Genomic DNA, 27,872 nt, shown 5'->3' on the forward strand with positions numbered 1-27,872 from the left:
CTTTTTTTCTCAGCTTTTCGCTACTTTTTCATTTTGGTATTTTTTTCTTTTTTGTTGTATTCCCCCCTTCCTTTAAGTCATTTTGTGCATAATTTTACATAATATTTGGTAATGTTGGGATTAAAGAAGCAAAGACAACCCGAAGAGCCGTTTAGGACAAGAAAGGTTGGATAGAAAGATTCCTTTTAATGAGCCGAGCCGAAGAAGCCGGTTTCCCGACAAACTCTGCAAACTTTACTCAACTTCGTTCTCCTTCGACTCGACTTCCAAATACCGCATTTAGGACACAACGCCAGGGGAACCCGTGTATTTTTACCTTCATGCACTGTAACTTTGACTTAAGTCGCTTCTTAATTAGTCATTTTGAGCCCTCATTTTTGTGCGCTGGCTAGATTTTCTTGTGCGCGGTGAATGTGCGAGCAGTGCGCAATTGCGCACGCGCGCAGCTTAGAGGGAACACTGGTACTAGGTGTGGCCGAGGAGCTTTATCCTCAATGCCTGGACAGGAGCCAGGTGCGACCGAGGGTCTTTCTTCCTTTCAGGTAAGGCAGGAACCAAAAGCCATCGCCGTGACAAGGATGCAGAGTCCTCCAATGAGGTCCCTTGGTGGTGGGGTATTTTCTATTTCCTCTGACATTGCATTTCCACTGCCATGCCAGGTTTGTTAACTTATGTTTCAGCTTTCTTGTTTGGACATGTCATTACCGTAAAATCCGGACCATAAGAGTGCATCTGATTATAGGCCGCACCCACCACTTTTTAGGTGGTTTGTCATTTTGTATTTATGCAAGCCGCACCTCTTCATAGAACGCGTGCGCTCGCATTAAAACTAGTGACACAACCACAAGTTTAATCCATACCAGGCTGTAAATTCCCCGACTGTAACGGGGGGTTTTTAAGTGTTATTGATCTATCTTCGTTATTCATTATCCATTATCCGTTATCGGTCAGTTCATTATATGCTACAAAGCATAGGACCCGGCACACTTACTCTCAGCCAAAAGGCTAAGCTAAGGTCCTAGCCCTAAAGCCTTGTTGCGATCATTGCGAATGCACCGTTCCCGGAGGTACTGCAATACCGGACCGATGCGTGGAGTGGACAGAGCAAGCTCTTATTCCATCCCCGGAATGCAAAAATCAAAAGGCCAAGTTAAGGACCTAGTATCTAAGGCCAAGCTATGCCGACAAATTCTTATTTTCTCAATTGGATCTTTTTTTTTTGGTTTGAACAAATTTATTGACACTAAGAACAGAAAACAATCATGACAATCTCAACAGCAATTAAGCACATTCACAATATTATATTCCAATATTACGTTTTTAACAGCAAACACAAAGTGAGGTTTGAACAAACCTTCTCGAAAATCAAACATATTCACAATTTCATTATATAACATCTTTGTTAGTGTCAATAGATCCGTCCAGGCCAAAGTCGATTGTCCTCGGTCTGAACAAATCCACCGACACCAACAGCAGCAAAACACAGCCATCAAGCATATTCACATTTTTTTTTATATTTGACAATATGACGTGACGATATGACGTTTTAACATTTTTTCCTGACATTTTCAACATCAATTAAACAATTTCAGAGTTATTTTCTTTTAACAGTAGTAAACCAGCGTGTAAAAGGCAATACTATTGTGCAAGGGCATAGCTCTGCCATCCCACCCTCCCAAGCAGCATTCTTCCAGTCCTCTGTGTGGGTCCTTTCCATTCTGCGTGGGTCCTCTCCCTTCTGGGTTCCACAACCCAGGCCGTTGGTGCCGGGACTCCCACAGTGTAGCTCCGGCTCCCCCCTCCGGGTGGGTACAGACGAGTCTTCTTTATGGCTGCGTCCTAGGCCCGCCGCTCGCAGATTGTATGGTATCTGCAGCCATTTGGAGCACAGCCACGGGGGGGATCTGCCTGCACCTCCATACCAGCAGGTTTCTGGAGGTCCAGATGGCGTCCTTGATGGCGGCGAGAGTGAACCAGTCCCTGGCAAAGTCGTTCCGATGCCTCCTCGACCGACTCACCCCGTAAAGCACGTACTGTGCATCAGGGACCTCTCCTGCTGGCAAGTCCGGGAACTTTCCTAGTTGTTCGGCCATTGTCCACAAGACCTTGGCAGCGCTGCACTCACAAAAAAGGTGCCTCACCGACTCCTGGGCGCCACAGCCAGGTCGAGGGCACGTCGAAGTCGCTGACATTCCTCGGTGGTGCATTACAGCTCTGACTGGGAGAACTTCATGAGCCACCATCCATGACAAGTCTCGTAGTCTGTTTGGGAGGGCAGGATGATTGACGTTGCTCCAAACCGTTGTGGATTCGCCAAACGCAAGCCCCCGCACAGGGCTTACTGTAGCTCGCTCTTGCACAATAGCAATAAGGGCCCTGTGGTTTTGTAAAGTGTGACATTCTTGTGTTTCCAAATCAAACTTCTTCAAAAAATCCCGGATAAAGAGATGTGTTGGTGGCAAGTTAAACGAAACTGGAATCAAACGATTGTCTGGTACAAGCTTTAGCTTCCGCAAATATGAGCCCATCCAAAAACGGGTCATTGCTTGACTTTTCGGGTTGTTGGGTGGGCCCACAGCGTTTTGGAAGTGGAGAGAGACATATTTGCTTCCCAGGAAAAGCTGGAGGTCAGGCACTCCTTTCCCCCCTTTTTCCTTTTTCTTTTTCATTGTATCTCTTTTTATCCTTTCCCACTTTGAGCCCCAGACAAAGCGAAAGATGGCTCGGTCCATTTGTAACAGCACGTTTCTTTTAGGCATAAAAATTAAACTGATTGACAAAAGCATTGGGAGGATGATCGCTTTGATGATTAGGACCTTCCCCTCTATTGTCAGTTTTCTTAGTGACCAAAAAACAAGTTTTTGCTTAACTTTCCTTGTCACGTCATCCCAGTTGGTCTCGCCTCCTCCATCCGCATTGAATTTTATCCCTAGGATTTTCTGGTCTGTCTTTAACACCGTCAGCGGGAGTCCTGCCTTTTCTGTCTCTTTCCACATTCCATAAAACTTCACTTGTGATTTTTCTCTATTTAGCCTTGACCCAGACGCCCTCCCAAACAGGTCAGTCAAGTCAAGGGCTCTTTCAACAGATGCGCGGTCAGTACACAAAATATTAAAATCATCCATGTACAAAACACACTTGGTAATTTGTCCCCCACTTCCTGGGATATTGATGCCTTCGACAAATCTATCTTTTCTTAACATTTGTGCCAAAGGTTCAATGCAAAGAACATAGAGAAGGGGAGACATAGGGCAACCTTGACGTACACCGCAGTTGATCTCGATTGCTTCCGATAAATTCCCGTTAATCATGAATTTGCTGTAGATGTCTCGGTATAGCAGTCCTACCCAATTGATGTATTTTTGGGGAAAACCACATTTTTGCAATACCCTGAAGAGGTATTGGTGCGAGACTCGATCAAAGGCTTTTTCAAAGTCTAGGTTTAGGACCGCTAGTCGCATGTTTCTGTCTCTTGCATAACAAATGGTGTCACGGATCAGCATGAGACTGTCGCTGATCTTCCTTCCCACAATGGCACAGGTTTGGTCTGGATCAACCAAGTCTCTCAAGACAACAGACATTCGTGTTGCTAGAAGCTTGCTGAAAATTTTACAGTCCACGTTTAAAAGCGTTATGGGTCGCCAGTTTTTTAAGTCAATTTTGTCTCCTTTTTTGTGCAATAGAGTAACTATCCCGATTCTGAAACTGTCTGGCATATGGTCTCGACTGGAAAATTCGTTAAAAACAGTTAACAGATCTGGTGCTAAAATATCCCAAAAAGTCCGGTAAAATTCGAGGTTGAGTCCGTCCTCCCCGGGTGATTTGCCTTTTTTCATAGTCTTTATGCAATCATTCAGTTGGTCTTGGGTAAAGTCCGATGTTAAAAAGGGGTCTTGACGCACTGATCTTGAAATATGATCTAATACATGCCCCATTTCATTCTCATATGTTTCTTTCTTTTCAAATAATTTTTTGTAGTAGTCTTCGACCAATCTGGTTATTTCACTACTTTCCTTTGTTATTTGCCCGTTTTCGTTTTGAAGTTTAAAAATCCCCTCATTTTTGCCCATAATTTTTTTTAAAAAGTAGCGTGTACATTTTTCCCCTTCTTCTATTTCTCTTTCTCTGCTTCTTATTATGATGCCTTTGCTCTTTATTTCCGCCAAAGCGTTTAGTTCTTGTTTGATCTCTTTGATTTCATCATTAAAGTCCATCCCCTTTTCTGTTAGGATGAAATAGCGTTGGAGTCTTCTTTGTAGTCCCGACATGCGTTTCATCTCTTTGAGTTTCTTGTTTTTCCCTGCATTTTTAAAAAAGGTCTGTGTTCGTTTCTTTGTCATTTCCCACCATTGTGCTCGTGAATCATACGAGTCTTGAAGGGTCTGCCAGTCTTTGTACAGCTCCCTGTATTGTGCGGCTAGAGCCTCATCCTCCAGCAGGGAGCAGTTTAACTTCCACAAACCCTTCCCAACAGTCATACCTGAAGGAAATGAGAAAGAGCAGGACAGTAGCAAGTGATCCGAAAAAAAAACTGGAATTAATCTTGCATCACTCTGTGCTAAACCCCTCGTAAATATGTAGTCTATTCGAGAGGCTCTGGCATTGTCACTACTGAACCAGGTGAAGCCCTCCTCTCCTGGATGTATGGATTTGAAACAGTCCACCAGTTTAAATGTCCGGCACATGTCTTGTAATAAAGTTGATGTTTTATCTACTTTAAACTCCTCATCATTCCTCTTTCTATCCTTCCTACTTAGGATGCAATTAAAATCTCCTCCCACGATTAGTGGTTGATGGCCTAGCATATGCGACTGGATGTCCTCTAAAAGTTCGTACCTGAGTTGTCTGTCGGCATGGCCGTATATGTTAATGAGGTTAAAATCATTCCCTATATAAGAAAGTCTTGCTAAGATTGCGCGTCCGTCTCTCATCACAGTACTCCCCTTTATGATGAGTTGAGGGTTGTTTATTAAAATGGCTACCCCATCGTTACGGTTTTCATTCGAGCCACTCCATAATGACGGATATGGCCAAATCTCTTCCCACTGTTTATAATTTTTTAGAAAGGGGATGCAGCATTCCTGTAGTAAAAACACATCCGTTCTGATAGTTTTTAAGAACGATAAAACACTGTGAGCCTTAACCTTTGATCTCACACTTCTCACATTGATAGTAGAGAATGTAATGTTCATAATTGTTGTTAAAGTATTTAAACTAGTTAGACAAAACCGGGGGATCTGAGTCCATTCTTTGGTGATCATCGAGATCATCGAGAGTGTCACCTGTGTCAGACACATCACTTAAGAGTAGTACCTCATTTTGAGACTCACCGGGGAAAACTCTGGGACCCTCTGACTCTCTGTCTGTGGTTCCAGGTCTTCCCCTTTTTTCTGGGTTAGGGGGTGAGCCAGAGGACCTATCAAAGGGTCTCTTACTTCCTTGCCCACTAAGGGTCAGATTTTTTCCCTCCCCGACTTCCTCCGTCTCAACTTCATACAGTTCCCTTGTGGGCTTATTCACCGGCAATCGGCTTTCTTCTAAATCTCTTATCTTTGTTTCTGGTTTTTTCACCACTCCCAATTTTGTCTTACTTTTACTCCTCTTTCCAGTGCCCGTATGGGTTTTTGGAGAGTCATTCGCCTTTTCGATTTGTTTGACTTCTCCAAATCCCGGCAATGGCGTAGCAAACAAATTTGCTAATTTGAACTCTCTTCCAGGCCCTTCCTGATTAGTATGTGTTTTCGGAGTGGCAGTTGCTTTTTCTATTCGTTTGTCATGTCCAAATTCAGGTATTTTATGAGAAATCGAATCAGAATTTCCAGGTTCTTCCTGTTTCAATTTTGATTCTCTGGTCTCTGCTCCAGGGGTTTTGGTAGGTACATCTGTTTTTTCAATTTGTTTGTCTTGTCCAATTTCTTTGTGCATTTCTTGATCAATTTCATTGGGTATTTCCATAACTTTATTCATTTCCTGTTCATCTTCATTGGGTATTTCTATAACTTCATTAATTTCTTGTTCATTTTCATTTTGTATTTCCATGACTTTATTAATTTCATTGTCTTTGTTATCTTTATTCACTTCATTGTCTTTGTGACATTTATTCATTTCATTATCTATGTTGTCTGACATCATTTCATTGTCTTTGTTGTCTTTGTTAACTGCCTTCCTAGCTTTCAATTTGTTAGCAAACGAATTCGGGCAGTTTCTAAAGAGGTGATTCGTTTCTCCACAGAGATTGCATTTTCTGCTATTGCTACATTCCTCAAAGGAATGTCCAATTGTTCTGCACTTTCCACAAAAAATTCGATCACATACCTCAGCCAGATGCCCATGCTCACCACATTTGCGACAGAGTTTCGGTTGCCCTTGATAGTGGATAAAGCCACGGTTTTCCCCCAGGAATCTAGTCGACGGAATTTGTTTAATTCCCTGAAAGCCCTGAGGATCTTGCCGTAGTTGGACTGGTACCCTCCAGGCACCATTCCAATAGCCTTTCTCACACCTCACCTTCATAGCCTGGCCTTTTACTGAGCAGTATCTACTCAACCAATAACAGACGTCATCAGCACTGATCATTTCACTAAACATTCTAACAACGACAATCTTGTTAGTATTATCAGTCAGCTTCTCCACTGTAAATCCTGAAAACTGGGACCTCACTCCCTCAAAGCGATTCCAAAACTCTTGATAAAGAGCTGCCGTTTCAAAACTCACATCAAAGCCTTTGCCAGAAGTCATTTTTATGACAGCATGTACCTCCTCCTTTTTAAACTTCAGAATCTTTTCAACAAACTTGTTAATAAAATCCGTCCTTGACATTCCCTCCGAAATTGCCACAACATCTTTGAGCAAGAATCTCACGCAGTTACGTCTCCGGCCGCCGGTATAATGCCCGGCCATGGCAGGACTCGGCTGCTTTACTTCTAACTATGTTAAAATGGTTAGAATTGTAAAATTAATAATTAACAATACTCTTAAAACCAACGCCAATGACAGTATAAACGCATAGAACGAGCAGTGCTAACCTGATGCGTCCACCATCAGGACTCGGCTGCTTTACTTCTAACTATGTTAAAATGGTTAGAATTCTAAAATTAATAATTAACAATACTCTTAAAACCGACGCCAATGACAGTATAAACGCATAGAACGAGCAGTGCTAACCTGATGCGTCCACCATCAACCGCAGCGTAGATTATACTCAATCCTAGGACCACAATCGGCATCATGAACGGAAAATGATACCCGTAATTAACGTTTGATGCAGACTTGTAAAGTCCGGGTCCCGTTGAAAGTAATCCAAGGAAACAAAACGTATATTTCCAAAGTTAAAGGTGGGAAAAATATATATCCACTATTGTCCGCTGTGACAACAGACAGATCTACCGGTAACTCAGCTTTACCCCACTTCCCATCAGCCCGCGTTTGTTCCGCCCCTTCTTTTTGATTCGTCCGTAGAACACATAACAGAATAAATCTCTAAAATAAATACATTACAAAAATATACAGTTACAAATACATATTATACATGGTTACACATATTTACGAAGAAAAACGGTACACCGAGAGAGTTTTCAAAGCTTTGATAATAATAATAATATAACTTTCATCCCAAACCGTGCCTTTGAAAGGTACCAACACGCTAGTAGGATCACGCTCGCAATGTAACAAACGTGCTTGTTAAAAAAAAAATCCCGCAATTGTGAAATTCACGGTAGATCGTCCTGAACTTCGCCATCAAGGGCGTCTTCTTCATTATCAGAACGTGCTTTAACTTTACAGACAATGTATGCTTAAACTTAGATGCTAAAGTCTTTCTTGGCGCACATATTCTACTGGTCTTAATCTTACCTTTAATACTCCAGCGCCGCTGGTGGCTGTTAGAAAAATTCCATAAATTGGCCGCTTCACTGAATAAGCCGCAAGGCTGAACATTTGGGGAAAAAAGTAGCGGCATATAGTCCGGAATTTACGGTAGTTTTGTGACCTCTTGTTCCTGGCTTTGTTAATAAATACCCTATTTTTTTGACCACGCCTACCTCCTGTTTCGCCCCATTTGGGTACGCTCTTAAAATCACAACAGAAAATAAGAAAAGAAAAGGAAAGAATGAAAGTGAGTGGGAAAGAGAAAGTGATGCATTTAAGTTCTCACGACATAACAGTTCAGGGTGTCCCCTGCCCACTGCCCGATGATTGCTGGGATGGGCTCCAGCCCCCCGCGACCCTACTGAGGATAAGCGGTACGGCTAATGAGATGAGATGAGATGAGACATAACAGTTGTGCAATAACAGAACATTAAAATAACCATAGGAACTTAAATTTTACAATAACATGTAACAAGATTATAATTTAAAAGGTTGTTATTAAAGAATATGCTTCCCCTCCTCCCTTTTCACTACTATATCTCCATCTGATGCTCGCCATCTGTCATCATCACCCTCTTACCCATCCCCACCCCACTTTTCACTGCCTCAATCCAATTCAACGAGGTTTATTGGCATTAAAATGTGATTTTACCCTCTCCCTGGCTCGCCTTCTGGTAAAATGCTTCCGTTAATAATTCTTTGCCCTCTCTACGGATGTCTGCAGTTTCCTACTGTATGTAGGGAGGCTGCAAAAGCCACGGTCAGCCTTAAGTGAGGCCACTGCACTCTCACATAAATATTCTATTCATGGCCATGTATTCTTTATGGTTTTGTTCATGTTCACGAATAAGTTGAATGCTCCATGATAGCACCTTGTTACTTGTTACGATCAAAAAGGAATGTGAATCATCTGATACATAAAACGGACTACCAAGTTCTGCAGGAGAGGCAAGTTGCCTGGAATCGACTATTAACTCTACAGCGACATCGTGTGGACAAAGTCTATAAGTAATTCCCACTCTTTTTAGAGAACTGACTATTTCTGCTCTGCTCAATACAAGGGCGGGCTCTTCTGGCTCCCAAACGGCTTTTCGCATTGTGTTTTCCTTTAATCCATATACTGTACTTACTATGTAACATTATGCACAAAATAGCCTCAAAAAGTGGAATTTAAAATAAAAAAAACAACAACAAAAATAAACAAAAGAAAAAGGAAAAGAGAAAAGAAGAAGCAACAGAAACAAAAAAGAAAAGAAACGTAAATGCACGAAGAAGTAAAACACTAGAAAGAAACAAACAAAAGATGAAATAGAGACAAGGAAAGGGGGAAAAGGAAAGCAAAAGCGGGAAAAAAAATCTAGGAAAAAAACAAACTAAACAAAAATATATATAAAAATAATGAAGAGAATAAAGAATTAAAAAGCTAGGGGAAAAGAAAAAATGAATTAAGAGTAAAATAGAAGAAAAAAGATAGGAAAAAACAAGGCTTTTTACCAATAATAATTTAACATTATGGACATAATGATTTAAAAAAAAATGTTTTCTTCTACTAAATATGAATATCATGTATTTCTTCATTCTTCAGTGAACTTAAACTCGTTTAAACTGAGTTTTTTTATACTAAGCAACTTTTAAGTCAAGAAACTCCGAATCTATAAAACACATAACAAAAGATCAATTAAACATTTTGACTTTTCAGTGTAACAACAGGGCAGCACGGCGGCGCAGTGGTTTGCTTGGGAACCTCGTGTGTGGGTTCAAATCCAGCTACCGGACTTCCTGTGCGGAGTTTGTATGTTCTCCCTGTGCTTGCGTGGGTTTCCTCCAGGCACTCCGGTTTCCTCCCACATTCCAAAGACATGCATTTCAGGTGGATTGGCCGGTCCAAATTGTCCCTAGGTGTGAATGAGCGAGCAAGTTGTCTGTCCCTGTGTGCCCTGCGACTGGCAGGCGACCAGTTCAGGGTGTCCCGTGCCCATTGCCAGAAGATGCCTGGCATGGACTCCAGCACCCCCACGACCCGACTGAGGATAAGTGTTTCAGATAATGAATGGACGAAGGTTCTTTTCCTCCCTTGGATAGTCTGTGCCTTATTTTATAAAGTTATTTGTTTTATTACTCTTTGTTCAACCATTATTAGTCTGTGTATTTTGTTCCACTGGGTCTATCGGATTTTATCTTACTTTTATCAGAGCTGTTCCAGGACACAAAACACATTAAGAAAGGGGGAGGTGGGATGGAGGCTGTAGAGTGATTTCTTGCCATCATCCCATTTTATTCTAAAAAAAAAAAGGCCTGTTTCAAACACAGTCCAAAAGCCAACCCGAACCCCTAAAAAGATGAAAAAAGAAGAGTTTATTAAAACACTTTTTAAACAAATGCAAGTACTTGGGGAATGAGCTGACTTAAGCTGCGATCAAGACTTTACAGAGTTTCAAATTCTGTACAGCATCTTTAAGGAGTTTACTTGAGCCTCAGATATTTGTTTTCTTTTCTTGGCATTATTTTGCCAAGGCAAAGGCTTGCGGCCCTCTGAAAGCAAGTCCACCGCCCACTTTTGGATCCAGACCCACCAGTTGAGAAACTCTGCTTTAGATTCAGGTGCTGTCAAAAAGTTCTACAGCTAATAGTGTTAATGGAGGACGGTTGTGATCGAAAAAGGTTCAGGAGAAAGCCATTTTGCACCAACCTGAACTTTGACCTGTCAAGGACCAATTGTCTCTCTGTGTTATCTTACTTTGCTAAGACACGAGTCAGCACTTTAAGATATTACTTTTGCCGTATACAGGAAGTGACGATGATAACTTAGCAGGGTCAAGACGACCCAAATGAGGTCAAAATTCACTCCTCTACAAAGGGAAACGGAGGGAATGGAGATCATTCAGGCTCACCGTGGGCTAATAAAAGCAGCACGGAAATTGAGCTGATATTTTTCAAAATAAAAGTATGAGACGCTACGAAAAGTCAACCATGCTATCGGCATGTTGGATGAGGATCTGAGTTTATTCAACTACCATGATGGAAATGTTCCTGAATTATGGTCCGGTGGCAGGCTGCACATTTGACTCCTAGTCCTTTAGCTTCAGTCTGATTTGCTCTCAAAGTGAAATTTCCATGATAGTTACGTCATACACCTGCGCCACACAAAAGGCCTAAATTTTGTTATGAAATCTAAGTTAAACAAGACTGATGATTTTAAAAACAAGTCAGCGAGAGACATGCTTGGCCAGACCCGAATTTACAGACCAGGCCCCAAATTTGGATTGGGTCGGGCTTGGTCTTAGGCTTCGGATCTTACCTCTAGGCTGAAAGTGGCAGGCAAAACCTTTTCCTCCTTGCGAAAGGCTTGCTCGCTTTGGAGTTGTCCGACCTTTATCTATTTATTTTACACAATATATTTCCTTATGCAGCTTGAACTCAAGTTTAATGGCTAAGATTCCTTTGGTTGATTATTGCCCCCTAGCCAATCATAGTTTGTGAGACCGGTGACGGTTTTCAAAGCCAGCAAGCAGGCATTCAGATGCTAACTAAGCTAATAGTTATCTTAAAGATTGATGATACAGGGCACAGCCTTGAGGATTTTTTGTGAAGGCTGTTAGGTTTTAAATATTAAAATGTAAGGTTTACCAAATTGTTCGAATTAGTTATCTGACTCCATTAAGCAAACACAACCTACATTCACCTAACAATGCGCGCTCGTTTCTTGATGGAAATTATGGACAAGAAAAGACGACATTTTCACACGGGGGCAGATTTAATTTCTTTAGCAATTTGACTAAATGAAGTCCATCGTAAATGGCCGAATTAGTCCAATTAGTCGAATTAATGTCGTTGGAGTCTCTCGGAAGCCTCCTCTCTCTCGTTCCCCTGCTTCTCCTCTCGGCCCACGTCTTTCTGCGAGATGGTGTGCCGGCTCCTCCCATGGGCGTGCCAATGAAGCCCAACCTGGGCGTCTCAAAACATCGCCTGCCGTCCTCTGTCAGAGTTCTGCTATCAAAATTCCCTTGTCAAAATATTCTGCATTTGGAACGGCGTGACATGTCATTGAACTATAGCCTACTCTGTGAAAATCTTCATTGCACTCAATAAATGTAACTTGTATTCGATCGTATAAAATCCTTTATAGTTAAATGAATAAAATCCTTCAAGGCCTAACAACAAGTAATCGCTGAAATGGGATTCGTCAAAAGCTTAATTATGAAAGCACACATCTGGAAGCAAAGCAACCAGGGAGAAGCAATGGAAGGAAGCTCAAACAATTTGGAATCATTCAATAAGTATTGATGGAGAAAATATCATCAAGTTTTAGGCCAGCAGAGAAGGCCCTGCAGGCTCCCGAGGCCCACCACAGCAAGGATCTAATTTTCTCTTCGTAAAACATGGAAATGCCGCCATGTCAACGAGGGAAGACACCAACTACTTTCAGTCTTATGTTAACAATTCCCGTCACCTTTTGGAATCCGTCAAACGTAAGGGACAAGGGTGGCAATCTCATTTTTATATGTGAGGAATGAGCTTTACAGCCGGAGTCGGGAAAAGGTGATGGTCGACTGTCAATGGACAAGCTAAAGCATGGAATGAAATTCAAGATTTATACCTGGTATGGAGGACAAAGAGAGAAAATGTGTGTGTGGAAATTGATTTGCATTGCAGATGCAGTTCTTTTTTGCACATGTACAGTATGAAATGTGATACACTGGTTAATATTTGGTAAAAGGGCAGGGAGGAAAAAAAATCTTGATTTTCTATTAGTTTAAAATGCAATATAAAAAACAACACACAAAAATAATGTGGATATCTTGCACAGTGGTTTTCTGATTTTATTTATTCTTTTTCTTATTTTACTAAAAAATAACATTAAAAAGTTGGACTATAATAAAAACATAGAGTTCAACCGGCAGATACTTTTCTCTTGTGTGTTTTGTTATTTTTCTCAAAGAAATTAGATAAAAGAAAAAAATAAAAGTTAAAAAAACAGGTAAAACTATAGTAAATTTCAAAATTACAGAATATATAACTTGTTTGGGGGCAGCACGGCGGCGCAGTGGTTAGGGCATGTGCGGCACAGTTCTGAGGTCGTGGGAACCTCCTGAGTGGGTTCAAATCCAGCTCCCGGCCTTACTGTGCGGAGTTTGTATGTTCTCCCCGTGCTTGCGTGGGTTTCCTCCGGGCACTCCGGTTTCCTCCCACATTCCAAAAACATGCATTTCAGGTGAATTGGCCGGTCCAAATTGTCCCTAAGTGTGACTGAGCAAGTGAGTTGTCTGTCTTTGTGTGCCCTGCGATTGGCTGGCAACCAGTCCAGGGTGTCCCCTGCCCACTGCCTGATGATTGCTGGGATGGGCTCCAGCACCCCCGTGACCCTTCTGAGGATAAGCGGTGCAGCTGATGAGATGAGATAACTTTTTTGGGTATTATTATTTTTTGGATGAATTTGTTTGAAATTGAACTACAAAAATAACAAAAATAAAAGTAGTCATGTTGCACTGAATAATGTTTTTTTCTTTGTATCATTTTTGCATTTTACTAAAAAAAAAAAAATAACAGAAATAAGTTAGACTGTAGTAAAAAATGTGTTCCATTACCAGATATTTTTATTTTACGTTCACTATTTTTATAAATGAGATAGAAAAAAAAAACATTTAATCTGGAAAAACAGGTTACAAATGTGATCAAGTTCAAATTTACTGTCAGAACCTGAACAGATGATGGACCCGGATGCGTAACGTTTTCACACAAGCTTAATTTTATGGGAACGGGGCAGTAATGCGCGGGAACACAAATGCCAGCGATTCGGCGATCGCTGGGCAGAAGAGATTGAAACCGGACAAGACAGACAGGATTTATACCGAACACAACAACAAGATACCAGACACGACAGGCGGGATCGATACCGGATACTGGAGCAAGATTACTGGACAAGACGAGACAGACGGGATCTATACCGGATACTGGAGCAAGATACTGGACAGGATGACACAGTCTGGATCGATACCGGATACTGGAGCAAGATACCGGACAGGATGAGACAGACGGGTTCGATACCGGATACTGGAGCAAAATACCTGACAGGACAAGACAGGCAGGATTGATACTGGATACTGGAGACTGGAGACTGGAGCAAGATACCGGACAGGACGAGACAGGCAGGATCAATACCGGACAGAGTCAAAATACAAGTCTTGCAAGTGCAGAGGTTTGTTGACGGACTGACAAGGAGTGAACGAGAGTACTGCGTTTAAATAGGAGGGAATCCAATCAGGCAACGAGCAGCACCTGGCGCCAAATAGGCGGGCCCAATATTGTATGAAGCTAGCTAGATGGCTTGCTAATTCGCTAGAAAATATAGTTTGACCGTTACCTAGAAAGGTATACAGGTGGAGCTAAAACGCTAGATAAGAGTAAAGATTCAGAGAGAAAGTTAAAAAAGCTAGATATCTAACTTGAAAGGAGACCAAAATGTTAGCATGGTAACTAGCAAAAAATAAGATAAAGGTAAAATGTTAGTGAGAAAGCATGCAAATATTGTGTGAAGCTAGCTAGATGGCTTGCTAAATAGCTAAACATGTGGGAGGATAACAAGCTAAAAAGGTAAATAAGTAGTTTGATAGTTAGCTAAAAAGTTAAACAGTTAAAAAACTAAAAGGTAGCTAGAAAACTAGCTCAGAGAGTAAAAAGCCAACTAAATAGCCAGGTAGAAAGTTAAAAAAATATAGATAACTAGCTAGAAAGGGGCCCAAACTTTAGCCAGATAACATGTAAAAAAAGGTAAAATTTTAGCTCGATAGCATGCAAGAATTGTAAAAAACTAGTTACATAGCTTGCTAAATCGCTAAAAAGGTGGAAAGACAGCAAGCTACAACGCTAAAAAGGGTAGCTTGATAGTTAGCTAAATATTTAAACAGGCAAAAATAAATTCTAGGGAGCTAGATAACTAGCTTCAAGTGTAAAAAAACAACTCAATGAATAGATAGAAAGTTAAAAAATGGAGGCCAGAATTTAGCTTGATAACTAGCAAAAGGTGTAAAAAGCTAGCTTGATAGCTTGCTGAATATCTAAGAAAGTGGGAAGATAGCAAGCTAAAAGCTAAAAAGGTAGCCCGATAGCTTAAAAACTGCAATTATTTGCTCATTCACCATATAAAACCCATACATTTAAATTCAAACTGTTGCATTTGCTGTAGAATAAACCGATAAAAAGGTGAATACATAAATTTGTTTTATACATAAATTCTATTGCCTTAGTTGCCTAAAAATATGTTTTTTTTGTCCATGAACTGGAATTTATTGTTCTGTATTTCTCAGATAACAACTATGTTGTTACTGGGAAATTTTAAGGTAAATTATTGGATTTGGAGGGTTAAATAGACTCAGTCAACCGATTAAAAAAATAATTTTACCAGGAAATTACAATGACCCCGCACTTGTGAGCAGTGTTCCCTCTAAACTGCGCGCGTGCGCAATCGCGCACAGCCTGCACATTCTGAGCGCACAAGAAAATCTAGCCAGCGCATAGTTCCCTCGAAGCTGCGTGGGTGAGTTTTTAGAGTTTTTAGAGAACCGGCTTCTTCGGCTCGGCTCACTAAAAGGAACCGGCTCTTTCGGGTTCTAACTGGCTCTTCAAGTTGTTTTTGCTTCTTTCATCCCTATAAATAAACAATAAAGTAGATCTGAATCTGAATCTGAATCTGAATCTGATATGACTAAATATTATGTAAAATTATGCACAAAATGACTTAAAGGAAGGGGGAATAGAACAAAAAAGAAAAAAATACCAAAATACAAAAGTAGTGAAGAACTGAGAAAAAAAGAAACAAAAGGAAGAGAAAAAAGAAGGAAACATTCAGAAAAAAGCCAGAAAAAAAAGAAAATAAATAAACAAAGGGAAAAAAGCAATTAGAGAACAAAAAGAAAAAAGTAACAGCTGGGAAAAAATAAACACAATGAGATTTTTTTAAAAGGAATTTAAAAAAATAGAAAAAAACAGGGAAAAAGAAGAAAAAGTTTGTGTTGCATTCAAATAATTTCCAATTATTCCAAGTCAATCTTGTTGCCAACATTGTACTTCCACTAAAAAATGTGATTAAATGCAGTTGTGTATCGTACTATTAATGATTTAGTTGCCAGACTTGGGATTGCTGTTGCTCACTGTTGTTTCAAGCGTTGCTCACCGACTTTGTGTGAACGCTCAGACCCGTGGAAAATCTCAGGTAACATTTCTTGTGAGCCATTTTCAGAATAGGTCATCGGGCATCTTGGGGGCGGCAGTGGCTCAGGAAATGTGAAGCACACTGTAAAGCGCTTTGGGAAGTCTTGACTTGAAAAAGCGCTATATAAATGCAGATCACCTCAACTCCTCTTACTGCCCCCCAATGTTTTATTTTGAAAATACAAAGGGGAAATAATATCTAACTACATTCGTTCGCTTTCCGGCTCAGAGAGGGTGGTCCTGCTCGACAAACACCGAAAGACCAGAAAAACATCCGACAAGAAAAGTTTGCTCGGTTCGCTGATAACATTAAAATTCGTCAACGTATGCGACATAACCTACAAAAACGCCAATTTCAGTCTGACTGTTACTTCTGGAAAACCTTTATCGCTGTTATCTTGAAGAATGAAAGGCTCAGAAGTTAGCGAGTTGAAAATGGAGAGGCCAGCTGAGTGATAGTGGGGTGAGGAGGCTGGCTTTGGCAAACTTCGGGAGTCCTGCCCTGTTGCTAGCATGCTAGTTAGCATGCTCCGAATCAATATCGCCAATCAAAACGATTAAGGTGAGAATTTCATTTTTGTTTGTCATATGACGTAAGGTGCATATAAGGATGCCGCAGTCAGAGCATCCTTGTTAGAAATACTTATTGTGTTTGTCCGCTTTTTCTCATTTTGTTTGTTTTTTTGCTACAAGTTGAGATTCAGAGAGGCCTGTCTGCTCATCTTAAGAAATGTTTGGACTTATAAAATAATCACATTACATTTATTTGGTAGTTTGGTATTCTCTTTTTAGTAAACCATTCCCTGATATGTGGTATTTTTTCAAATAGATACTATTTATGTGACCGGTGTTGTGCCCTTTTCCGACTCCTATGCAAATTCCTCCCCCCCTCCGATTTTAAATGAAAAAAAACAACAATTTGTTTACACCGCGGGATCCAATGCAACCAGGGTTTCATTCACAATAAAAAAGACATTACATACGGATATTATAGTAAATCAAATAAATATTATTTGTGTACAATTAGTTGTGATTGCGGAAATCATAGCGTACATTGACGTTGGTGACTTTTCGATCCGCGTTAACAAACGCATTTTGTAGAATACGATCGCACTTTATTGTTTAAATAAACGCGATATATAGACTAGGATCTCCCAATTATCATAATTAGCTCGCTTTATTTTGTTTTAAAGCGTATTATATAGAATACGATCGCTTTTGTCGGAAGCGTACATTGACGTTGGTGACATTTTCATCCGCGTTAAAAAACGCAATTTGTAGAATAAAATCACGCTTTATTGTTTAAATAAACGCGTTATATAGACTAGGATCTCCCAATTATTATAATTAGCTCGCTTTATTGTTTTAATAAGCGTTTTATATAGAATACGATCAGGGGGGGGAGGAATTTGCATAGGAGTCGGAAAAGGGCACAACACCGGTCCGGATGACATACCTTTCCTCCCAGTTTAAAGAGACAGTGTGTATTATTTAGTGCCTCCTAGCGGTTGGGTAGGGTTACTTTAACTGGATTACTTTCAATTACTTTTGGATTCCTCCAATACCAAATAGGCTAATAAAAGACAAAAGAAACTGAATATGAATAAAATAACTAAAATTTGTGCAGGCTTGGGGAGTAACGGAATACATGGAACGGCAAAAATGATGTTGGCAAGCTGTTAGGATTTATTTTCATTTTGTTTCTGTCGCATTTTATATTCGTTTTGCCGGAGATCAAAGCCAGGAGAGAAAGCTTACCACATGTTGTGAGTCATAATTCTATTCATATTTAGTTTATTTTGTCATTTATTAGCAGATTTGGTATTGTGGAGTAATCCAAAAGTAATTGAAAGTAATCCAGGTAAAGTAACCCTACCCAACCCTGGGTATTTTTTCAAATAGATACATTTAATGTGACCGGTCCGTTTGAGAGGGATGACATACCTTTCCTCTCAGTTTAAAGAGACAGTGTGTATTATTTAGTGCCTCCTAGCGGTAAAAAGAACTGTCAAAATAAAAATATGAAATTGAGTCATAAGCAATATTTATAAGAGCTACCATATACTATAAATGTGCATTTTTAAAAACAATATATCGACCTAGGACCATTATTTTACACATCAGTCATGCATAAACATAGTTGAATAAATAGAAACCACAAATATGCAAGTGCACACAAAAACAACAACAACCATAGAAGATTTAATTCAAACAAATACCTTCAAATGTTGCCTTAGTTCTGTTGAATAAAAATATACATTAAGGTAGATTGTATCCCTCCTGTTTCCTTCCCTTTTTTCCATGTCTCGTAGTCCAAAAACGGCTATTTACCCATGCCATCAATAAAGGAATGGAGTCTGAAACAAACAAGGTTTTATTTTTCCTTTAAGGGAGCTGTACATAATTTGGAGCATTGTTACTCTCTGCCACAAACTCCTGGCTTAAAGGCATGATTACAGCCTTAGCTCATTCATGATGTACGTGCAAGTACAGGCATTTCTTAGATGTGCTTGAATAAACTATTACTTACGCTTCTAATCAGTGCTAACTTTGCAATCGCTCAAAAAGTGACTGTAGCCTTCAACTCTTTTTTTCTTTCATCTTTATCGGGATTTGGGTTTTACCACTTTCGTGGTACACTGTTGAAGAGTTGTTGTCAACTGCGAGCAGACGAAAACTGCAGTGGTACGATTAGGTCACACGATCATTGCGACTGGCAAGATCATTCTCAAGAGCGCAGTTACTTGGTTGCGTGTGATTTAAGTGGCGGGAGTCATAGTGTGCAGCGACACCTAGTCACCGAATAATACACACTGTCCCTTTAACACATAAACAGCAGAGTATTCCACAATTTGGTTTTTCATTTCAGAAAATATAATGGCATGTTTGTTGCACCCCCCCAAAGAACAAATCTTATTAACTCTGTTGTGTTTCACTTCACAGAATGTCCACTCTTCGCCCTCCTTTCTATAGTTTTGAAAATGAAGGCACTGATGTTGACCTTCGGGCTCATGGACTAAAGTGAAGACCTCTTTCAAAGTTTGCAGTCATCCTAAAGTCAACTGGAGTGAAGATTAATGTCTGATACTTCAAGACTATTGTCAGTGGATTTTTTACCAAAAAGCTTCCCATAGGAATGTATCCAAGGCTTTTGGTCCTCTGACAAGCATGTGAGATAAATTCTTCAATGACTGTGAAGATCTTTGAACTGAAGCAATAGATTATGACATTACTAGAGGATGGAGGCATATAATATGTAATGACGTTTTGCAATAGTGGACAAATCTGATGTATTCAAGATCAGTGACTGCTGCTGGCAGTGCGTTCCTTACCCTGCTTGATGGATGAGCTTTCTGTCTGAGTCAGGGCACAGCTTGGATGACGTTGAGTCGGCTGAAGCTGATATGAAGCAGGACTCCTGGTTGCCTGCGTGGCTAGCTGCGCTCAGCACCAGAGTTATGTGATGGGGTGCAGGAATAGTAAGGTCCTCCCTGAGCCCCCAGGGGATGTTCAGTTGGACCTGGTCAAAAAGGTAAGAAGCATTTTCAAACAGCATCCACTAGAAAATATACAGTGCCTTGTGAAACTATGAGGCCCCCTAGAACTTTGTGACCTTTTGCCACATTTCAGACTTCAAACATCAAGATATAAAACTGTAATTCATCCTAATTAACGTCCTGCAAAGTGGTAACACGAGTTAAAACGGTGTTTTGAGATAAAATGTAATACCTTTTGTCATGTCATCTACATCCGTGGTGGGCTAGTGAATACACAGTGTATTTAGGCTTGTTATTATTGTTGTTACCGTTATTATTGGGCTGGGGCGCAAGAACATTGTAAGACATCGAACTGGTCCACGCTACAGAAAAGGTTGCAGACCCCTGCGTTACATTACCACTTTTCCTGCCTTAAAAACGCCAACAGATTTAGAAAGCAAATCTCCCGTTTTATGAAATGAAATGATTTGCATTTATATAGCGCTTTTCAAGTCAAGACTTCCCAAACGTTTACAATGTGCTCCACATTTCCCAATAGCGGCCTTGCAGCCATGTAAGGTGCTAACCTGCTTATTGGGGGTATTAGGGGTTCAGTGTCTTACCCAAGGACACGTCGACATGTAACACGGACGAGTCGGGATTCGAACTGGGATCCCTTGATCCCAAGACGAGCGCTCTACCTCCTGAGCTACTGCCATCCCAGCTATCTTTATCTAAATAAATAAATCTTAGCTCGAGTCTACTTTTTTAATCGACAGCCGCTTTGTCTTGAAGCCAGACTAAGTCTTTGTGCGTGAATAAACCAATGATTGCATTAGATTTCGGTTTTGGTAAAAGTTTACCAAAACCAATACATAATGTCTTAAAAGCCAAAACTGTGCATATGCAGCAGCATTTCAAATATTTGGCTATTTTTTTCAGTCTAAAACCAAGACTTGAAATCCATCAATACAAAAGGAAATGCTCATCTCTTAGCCATTTAGATACTTGTATAAATAGGACAGTGCTAATGACGCTCCATACACAGACTATACCGGAGTCAAAATGATGCACTTTTAAATGGAATGGTTATCTTTGCTGATAATTGGCCTGTCTAATTATTAGTCCATCTTGACTTGGCACACTACTATCACTGACTCAAAGTTAACATGTAACTAGCCATATTGTCTCATATGGAGCAACAATTGAGCTATTAAACCTGTCATTATCACAGTTGTCAACCATGCTGAAAATCAATTGTGAGAAAACCAGGAAGGATTAATAAATCATTTATTGTAGACTCCCTTGCAAGTGTCTGACGCCAAAGTGCCTGTGACAGTCTAATGGTCTCTAAACTGACATAAATGGAGTTGTTCAAATTTTGATGATTTAGTAAATGGTTATTCATTATAGCGTTTTCAGAATCATAAAACAGTGAATATGGTATTTGACAGGATTATTACTAATATCACATGATGGAACGATGGCAGTGGTAGGTGAGTATCCCCATATGTGTATTTTGGCTTTCACAGTTTCATCCATTACTGGATTTTTTTCTAGGGTAGGAACGGGCAGGGTATGCAGTGGGCTGCACCACTATTCCGTTATCTGCTGGAATTGCCACGTCGTTTTGTGCCCGGGCTAATAACCGCATTGTACAGTTATAGTCTACTGCATTTTTCTGCCAGGGATCAACACATTGTGTCAATAAAAGTTTATCAATCTCATCCACATATACTGAAAATGGTCATTTGGCTGTGAATTTGTAGCAGTGGTGGTGACAAGAAACTGTTGAAAATAACGAAAATTAGGTGCTATGCTGTTGCAGTATGTGGCTTCCCTTGTAGAATGTATAAACCATAACATGTAGAATAGCTGAGGTTTTTTGAGTAAATACCAGACGAAACCTAAAAAATGTTTTTTAATGATTTAATCTACCTGTTTTGGGGATTTGTGGGTATGTTTCAACCTTTATTGCTCTAGTGATTCCATGGTAACATGTTAATATGTTTCAAAAATCATGATGACTGAAATCACTTTTTTCATCATTCTTAATGAACTCCACATTTGTAAATATCAGGGGCCATCAACATGGTGCCTGCCGGCTGTTGGTACTCCCCTAAAACCACCTGAGTAGCCTGCAGACTGGTTGTGAAAATATATGGTGTCATTATCATTTTCTAGGAAATGGGATCTCTAACTGGCATGATGTTTAGTGAGCCTATTCTAACATCTAATACTGTATTTACAACCCAGGAATAAGAATAATAAAAAGTGACAAAATAGTAATCAGTTTTGGACACGTTGCTGAGGGAAAAATGAATCAAATACAGTAACTAGTTACTTAATCTGACCAGATAAGAGTAAAAGCGTTATCCACCAACCCCTCCACCCAGATTACTGAAACCCAAAAATGGCACATTACTCTGAAAGTAATTATGTTGTTACAACTAATTGTATATTACTCACATTAAAGCCGATCCCCTAAAACTGCTTAAAAACACATAATAAAACAAATAGAAGAAACGTGGATATGAACCTATGGACACAGTAATGTCTTGAATACTTTCAAAGTAACACAGCCGAGGCATTACAGGTATATCCATTTTGTCTTCAAATCAAAGACTTCCGTCACCATTTCTAAGTAGTGTATCCCAAAAATAATTTTACAAATAAAAAGACAAAAATTCAGCACTCTTTTACTGAAATTCAGAAATCTTGTTCACCCCATTGATTTTATTGTTCCTGTATATGCCATCACCTCTTTCCACATGCTGCCTACCATTCGTTACCAGTGACCACAACCAAATATATTCTCCCATATAAACTGCATATTAAACTGGTACCCCCTCAGTAACAAAATCAGTAACCAAAAAACAGCTATTAGTTTCAAGATGGTTGACGATCCCTGGTATCTATTTAATGCAGGACATGATCTACAGTTTTTTCATTTGACCATGTTTTCTTCCAGGTGGATCCACCCCGTCAAACTGATATTTATAAGCACTTCATCCGAGGAGATGGAACGGCTAGCAAGACTGCCGGGGCTGGTGTAGTTGACAAGGCAGGCTCCACCTCCCCATCTCAACCCAATGCTTCCACTCCTGTCAGCTGCACCCAAAACTCTAAAAATCCATCCGAGGTGCCGGATCCACAACGTAAAAAGGTGGCAAAATATCGAGCAAAGTTTGACCCCCGGGTCACAGCCAAGTATGACATCAAAGCTTTGATAGGTCGAGGGAGTTTTAGCCGCGTTGTCCGCGTGGAACACAAGAGCACACGGCAGCCGTACGCCATAAAGATGATTGAGACCCGGTACAGGGAGGGAAGGGAAGTTTGTGAGTCAGAGCTGTGCGTTCTCCGAAGAGTTCGCCACACCAACATAATCCAGCTAATGGAGGTGTTTGAGACGACCGAGCGCGTTTACATGGTGATGGAACTGGCCACCGGAGGAGAACTTTTTGACCGTATCATTGCTCGCGGCTCTTTCACTGAGCGGGATGCCACCCGGGTGCTGCAGATGGTATTGGACGGTGTTAAGTATCTGCACACTTTGGGGATCACACATCGAGACCTAAAGCCCGAAAACTTGCTGTACTATCACCCAGGCGCGGACTCCAAAATCATCATCACTGACTTTGGTTTGGCCAATAGCCGGAAGAAGGGGGACGAGTGCCTAATGAAGACAACTTGCGGCACGCCTGAGTACATTGCCCCCGAGATCCTTGTGAGGAAACCTTACACGAATGCTGTAGACATGTGGGCATTGGGGGTGATCTCCTATATCCTGCTTAGCGGAACAATGCCATTTGAAGATGACAACCGTATGAGACTATACCGGCAGATCCTTAAGGGCAAGTACAGCTTTTCTGGAGAGGTAAGGATTCGCCAAACATCAAATTCACACAATTCGCCACACATCAAAATCACTAGCTAGAAGTCTACATGGCTGAGCAACATATTCATTTCACAAGGGTGTCTAAACCTTAGTGCACACCGTACACCAACCTCGGGGATTAGGCTTTGGTGACTTTGGCTGCAGAATGCCGACAGCGCCGTGCCCCCAAACACCTGAAGCCATTCTCAACTGCGCCGGAATGTGCACTTTTTAGCTCTCCTCCAAGTTGCCATGGTGCCATGTGTTTTCGTAAAATCTAAATTTCGACTTCTGCAACGTCAGTTGGCAACTACAAAGATGAGCATACATTCGTTGCTGCACCATAAGGAAGCGTGAATAAAGGCGGTGTCATGTAAAATGTGAGCTCTATAGTTCACAGCATCACTATGTTGTCATTGGTGGTTACCGCGGTAACGGACCAGATTGCATTGGCTTGTCATTGGTCCTGGAGGATTAACGGAAACTCTGGTAAAGACATCACCGTGGTGTTTTATATTTAAAGCGCATGGGTTGTGGAAAGGGGCAATTTACCGTTTTCCTCTGTTCCCCACACACTTGAGGAATTCGGTTAAGCAAAATGCAGATTGCCAGAGGCGTACACAGGGCTTAAAGATTACTTGGTTTACAATTTGGTATTGCTTCAATGTCTTATTAGAATGTAAAGGTATGTTTTATTACATTGTTGATTGTGCCCCAACGAGTCTCAACACAACATTTTGTGTTTGGACAGTTATTAGTTGAGCAACAAGAGGGCTGGTGATTTTTTGGGGGTTTCAGGTCATGACTTTTGATGGCTTTGCTTCAGAAAGCTCTTGAATTGTGATTATTAGCTAACTCCTAGGCAACATTGATGTTCTTGTCCATCAACAACTACTTTAAAAAATGGCTGATGATTGGGATAAAAACACAATGTCAACTTAATAAAAACATTGTATCAAGGCTATACATGGGCTACACAATATATCTTTGTTCAAAAAGCTTTTGGGATGACATTTACTCAGTTATTGAAACTAAAATTGTATTTTTTAACTCTAAGTCACATTTAAGATCTGGCAATGATCAAGTGTTAAAATGATGATTGAGTCAAATTAAGATCTATTACACAGGCCTAATTAAACACTTTGGCGTTGAGGACATTTGTAGTGTATTATTAAGACAAGTTAAGGCGCATCCCTTGATTAATTATGTTCCTGACCCATGTATCAGAGGAATATAAGTCCTGTTTCTGGTCAAGTAATGGTTTTTATCTTTCCTCAGCCGTGGCCTAGTGTGTCCAACCTTGCCAAAGACTTTGTGGAGCGCATACTGACAGTTGATCCAAATGTGCGGCTGACTGCCGGCCAGGCTCTCAAGCACCCTTGGATTGTGAGCATGGCTGCCGCCTCCTCCATGAAGAACCTCCAACGCTGTATTTCTCAAAACCTGCTCAAGCGGGCGTCATCCCGATGCCACAGCACCAAGTCGGCCCAGTCAACACGCTCCAGTCGCTCAACCAAATCCAACAAAGCTCGCCGCGTTCGGGAAAAGGAACTGCGTGAGTTGAACAGACGCTATCAGCAGCAGTACAATGGCTGAAGCGGAACGACACGGGGATGTCAAGACCCAAACCAAAAGTTTGCCTTAAGAGAAAGACTGAAAATAACTCATTAGATTCTTGTACTGGTCAATTTTGGGAAGGTAACTGCTGTCAGTAAAATGGTAAAGTTAATTACTATTGTTTCCGCACTATAAGGCGCAACGGATTATGAAGCCCACCCCCCTAAAAATAGACTTTTGTCATATTTTTTTTGATATATAGGCGCATGAAATTGAGACTACAGTAAGAGCTTCAGTGTGTTTGGGTACATATTGATGCAATGCATTAAAATGTGCCACTGACCAAAATCTTAAAACAATGTATGCAATCTGAATCAAAGTAGTGGCAGTAAGAGCGCCGACCTATTACCACTAAGCCACCAGTGGTGCGGATGATGAATGAAACGGCATTAGCGCTCATCTCATTGTCACGCTATTTTTACTCACAGTACCACAACACTGATATGCTGTCAGTAAAACAGTCTTCACCTCTTCAAATGTGGATTTTAGTGTAATGTGCATGCGTACACAAAAGTGCTTTTGTTAACTTTTTCCACATTCGTTGGTAAAGAAGTAGAGTCCTATCTTCTCGTATCTGAATGCACGATGCAAATCAGTCTTCCTGGAACTGAGTTAAAATAGCGTGATAATGAGATAAGCTCTAATGTCTTGTCGTATGTCAAATGTACAACTGGTGTTAAAAGGTCAGAACTCTCACCGCCACTACTTGGGTTCAATTCCCGTCATCTAAAATGTTTTGCAATTTTGGTCGGCAAGGTTTATTGATTTGATCATTCATTGCACAATTATTGCTCAAATACGATAATCTCGCTTAAAACCCTGTATGATAACGCATACCTAAAATAACTATGCATTTCTAATAAAGTCTGCCGTATTCTGCGGTGTGTGTGTGTATAAGACACATTTTCAGATTTCTGGCCAAATTGGGGTTGTAGTCAGAAAGCTCGGTATAATTGATAATCCCTGACCTTGGAAGAATACAGCATTTGCATAACAATTTTATTTTGTGATTTCATCCCACATTGTCATCTCTGTCCATCTTCATTTTGAAAAAGATGGAACATTGTTTTTGTCCTGCCATTTTATATACCATCACATATATTTATTTATTAATGTGGACAGTCTTCATTCAGTTGGTCACTGGAATAATGACTTTCCACCATGATCTGTTGAGCAGAATTCTGGGTAACGAAGTTACAAAAAAAAAGGGTTAACATCCCTCACACCAACATAATTGATGAAACTTGCTGTGAATTCTATTCATTTTAGAGAGCGGCCACTGGAGACTAATTAAAACGATTACGCAACCTCAAAAGGCCAAAATGAGGACACAATTTTAAGCTCATCTCATTGTTACATCATTGCTCTGTTTAGAGTTTGTGGTTTTGAGCTTTCAAAAGATTGTTTTTTGCTTCTTTTTTTTTTTTTTACAGTCTGTACAATCTATACAGTTGTACTCCTAAGTGCCTTAAGTAGACTATAGTTGAAGTTAAGATTTCAGCTTTGAAAGTTATGTAGCCTTGACCATGTTGTGCCTTTATATTTGTCAGTGTTCTTGAAACAAAACTATATATCTTGTACCTGCCAAAAAGATTTTGACACCACCTTATTTCAAAACCAAGAAAGATTCATTTGAAACAGACTGCATGGGGTTAGAATGTAACCTGAAATTGTTAAACTGCAAGGTACACCGTCCACTCACCTTTTTATCAATGTGTTGTATGCTTTCGACCCCCCCTCCCATTTACCCATAATGTTTACAATGCCGCTTTATGTTCCTGTTCAGTATTTCTAAGGACCCTTTACTTGTAGCTGTTGCAAGAGACCAAATGTGCAATGAGGTATAGTATATATTGTACTAAGAATTGGCAACAAATTCTGTCTGAATCAGTTTGCATTGTTTTTGAATTAGTGCATGTATGGTAAAAGAATTCAATAATAAGCATTTTATTTGAAAAAATATTTTTTTTTTAAACGTGTACTGTTTCACTTAGATGGATTAGGTGTAGTCAACATGTTTCCAAAACAAGTTTTTTATGATGTTTTGCTTAATTTCTCAAGGCACTTCATGGATTTTCTACAAGCACAGTATTATTCAATAATGTGTATGGTTTTCAATAATTTAGTTGCAATGTGTCCGATGAAAATGTGGCTGTGAACTTCAAATAATTACAAAGGCTGTTGTGAACTTTTCGATAAATACTGGAATTTAGCTGAGCCATTTTAGCTGACATCAGTGTTTCCTTAAATCTACGTTCTACATTTCTGATCATTTTCAATCTGTTACTGTTAATTGCATTCTTTTACATGTCAAGTTGTACAAGCCTGTAAAATGTATTTAGACTTGTGCCTTTTCTCTGTCCTTTACAATCGAGTAATTGAGTATTATATGTAATAATACCACATTTGGTTGACCCATAGACAGCTGTCAAGTGCCTTATTTCGAAGTAGATACTGCATTTCCCCATGGAAAACTCACCAAATGTAATTCAGGTCTGTGAAGATTGATAGATAGATAGATAGATAGATACTTTATTTATCCCCGAAGGGAAATTCACATTTCCAGCAGCATCCCTGAGCTGAGAACAATACAATAATAAAGCAAAAAGAATACAATATACAAATACCCAGTGTGACGTGCAAATGCCCACTGTAGCGTGTTATATAGAATAAATAGTGCTACACAGAATACATATTGCAATAAGATTCGGTAATATGCAATGTAGGTGGTGTGGTTTACTGTGGGCTTTTACTCTGCCGGGTAGAGTTAAAGAGCCTCATGGCATGAGGAAGAAAAGATCTCTTCAGTCTGTCCGTAGTACAAGACA

The 27,872-nt window shown here is 40.2% G+C and overlaps 1 protein-coding gene and 1 pseudogene across 1 annotated transcript; one reads left to right on the forward strand and one right to left on the reverse strand.

Moving 5' to 3' along the window:
• Positions 1-1,045: 1,045 nt before the first annotated feature.
• LOC148362254 (U2 spliceosomal RNA) lies at positions 1,046-1,180 on the reverse strand (annotated as a pseudogene).
• A 15,123-nt stretch (positions 1,181-16,303) lies between these two features.
• On the forward strand, positions 16,304-27,464 carry pskh1 (protein serine kinase H1). The gene is made up of 4 exons (XM_088339663.1): positions 16,304-16,636; positions 19,018-19,606; positions 22,522-23,427; positions 24,706-27,464. Exons 2-4 carry the CDS (start codon positions 19,538-19,540, stop codon positions 25,021-25,023), a joined length of 1,293 nt encoding a protein of 430 aa, XP_088195789.1. The 5' UTR covers positions 16,304-16,636; positions 19,018-19,537; the 3' UTR covers positions 25,024-27,464.
• Positions 27,465-27,872: the final 408 nt, after the last annotated feature.

The sequence above is a fragment of the Urocampus carinirostris genome, chromosome 7 (genome assembly GCF_059441175.1).
Source record: "Urocampus carinirostris isolate Australia breed hairy pipefish chromosome 7, RoL_Ucar_1.0, whole genome shotgun sequence".
NCBI lineage: Eukaryota > Metazoa > Chordata > Actinopteri > Syngnathiformes > Syngnathidae > Urocampus > Urocampus carinirostris.

Bases quoted from the DNA above. Each gene is read 5' to 3' on its own strand.
- pskh1 (XM_088339663.1), top strand. From the start codon at position 19,538: ATGGGGTGCAGGAATAGTAAGGTCCTCCCTGAGCCCCCAGGGGATGTT. The intron at 19,607-22,521 runs GTAAGAAGCATT...GTTTTCTTCCAG, and splicing joins AGTTGGACCTGGTCAAAAAG to GTGGATCCACCCCGTCAAAC. The intron at 23,428-24,705 runs GTAAGGATTCGC...ATCTTTCCTCAG, and splicing joins AGTACAGCTTTTCTGGAGAG to CCGTGGCCTAGTGTGTCCAA.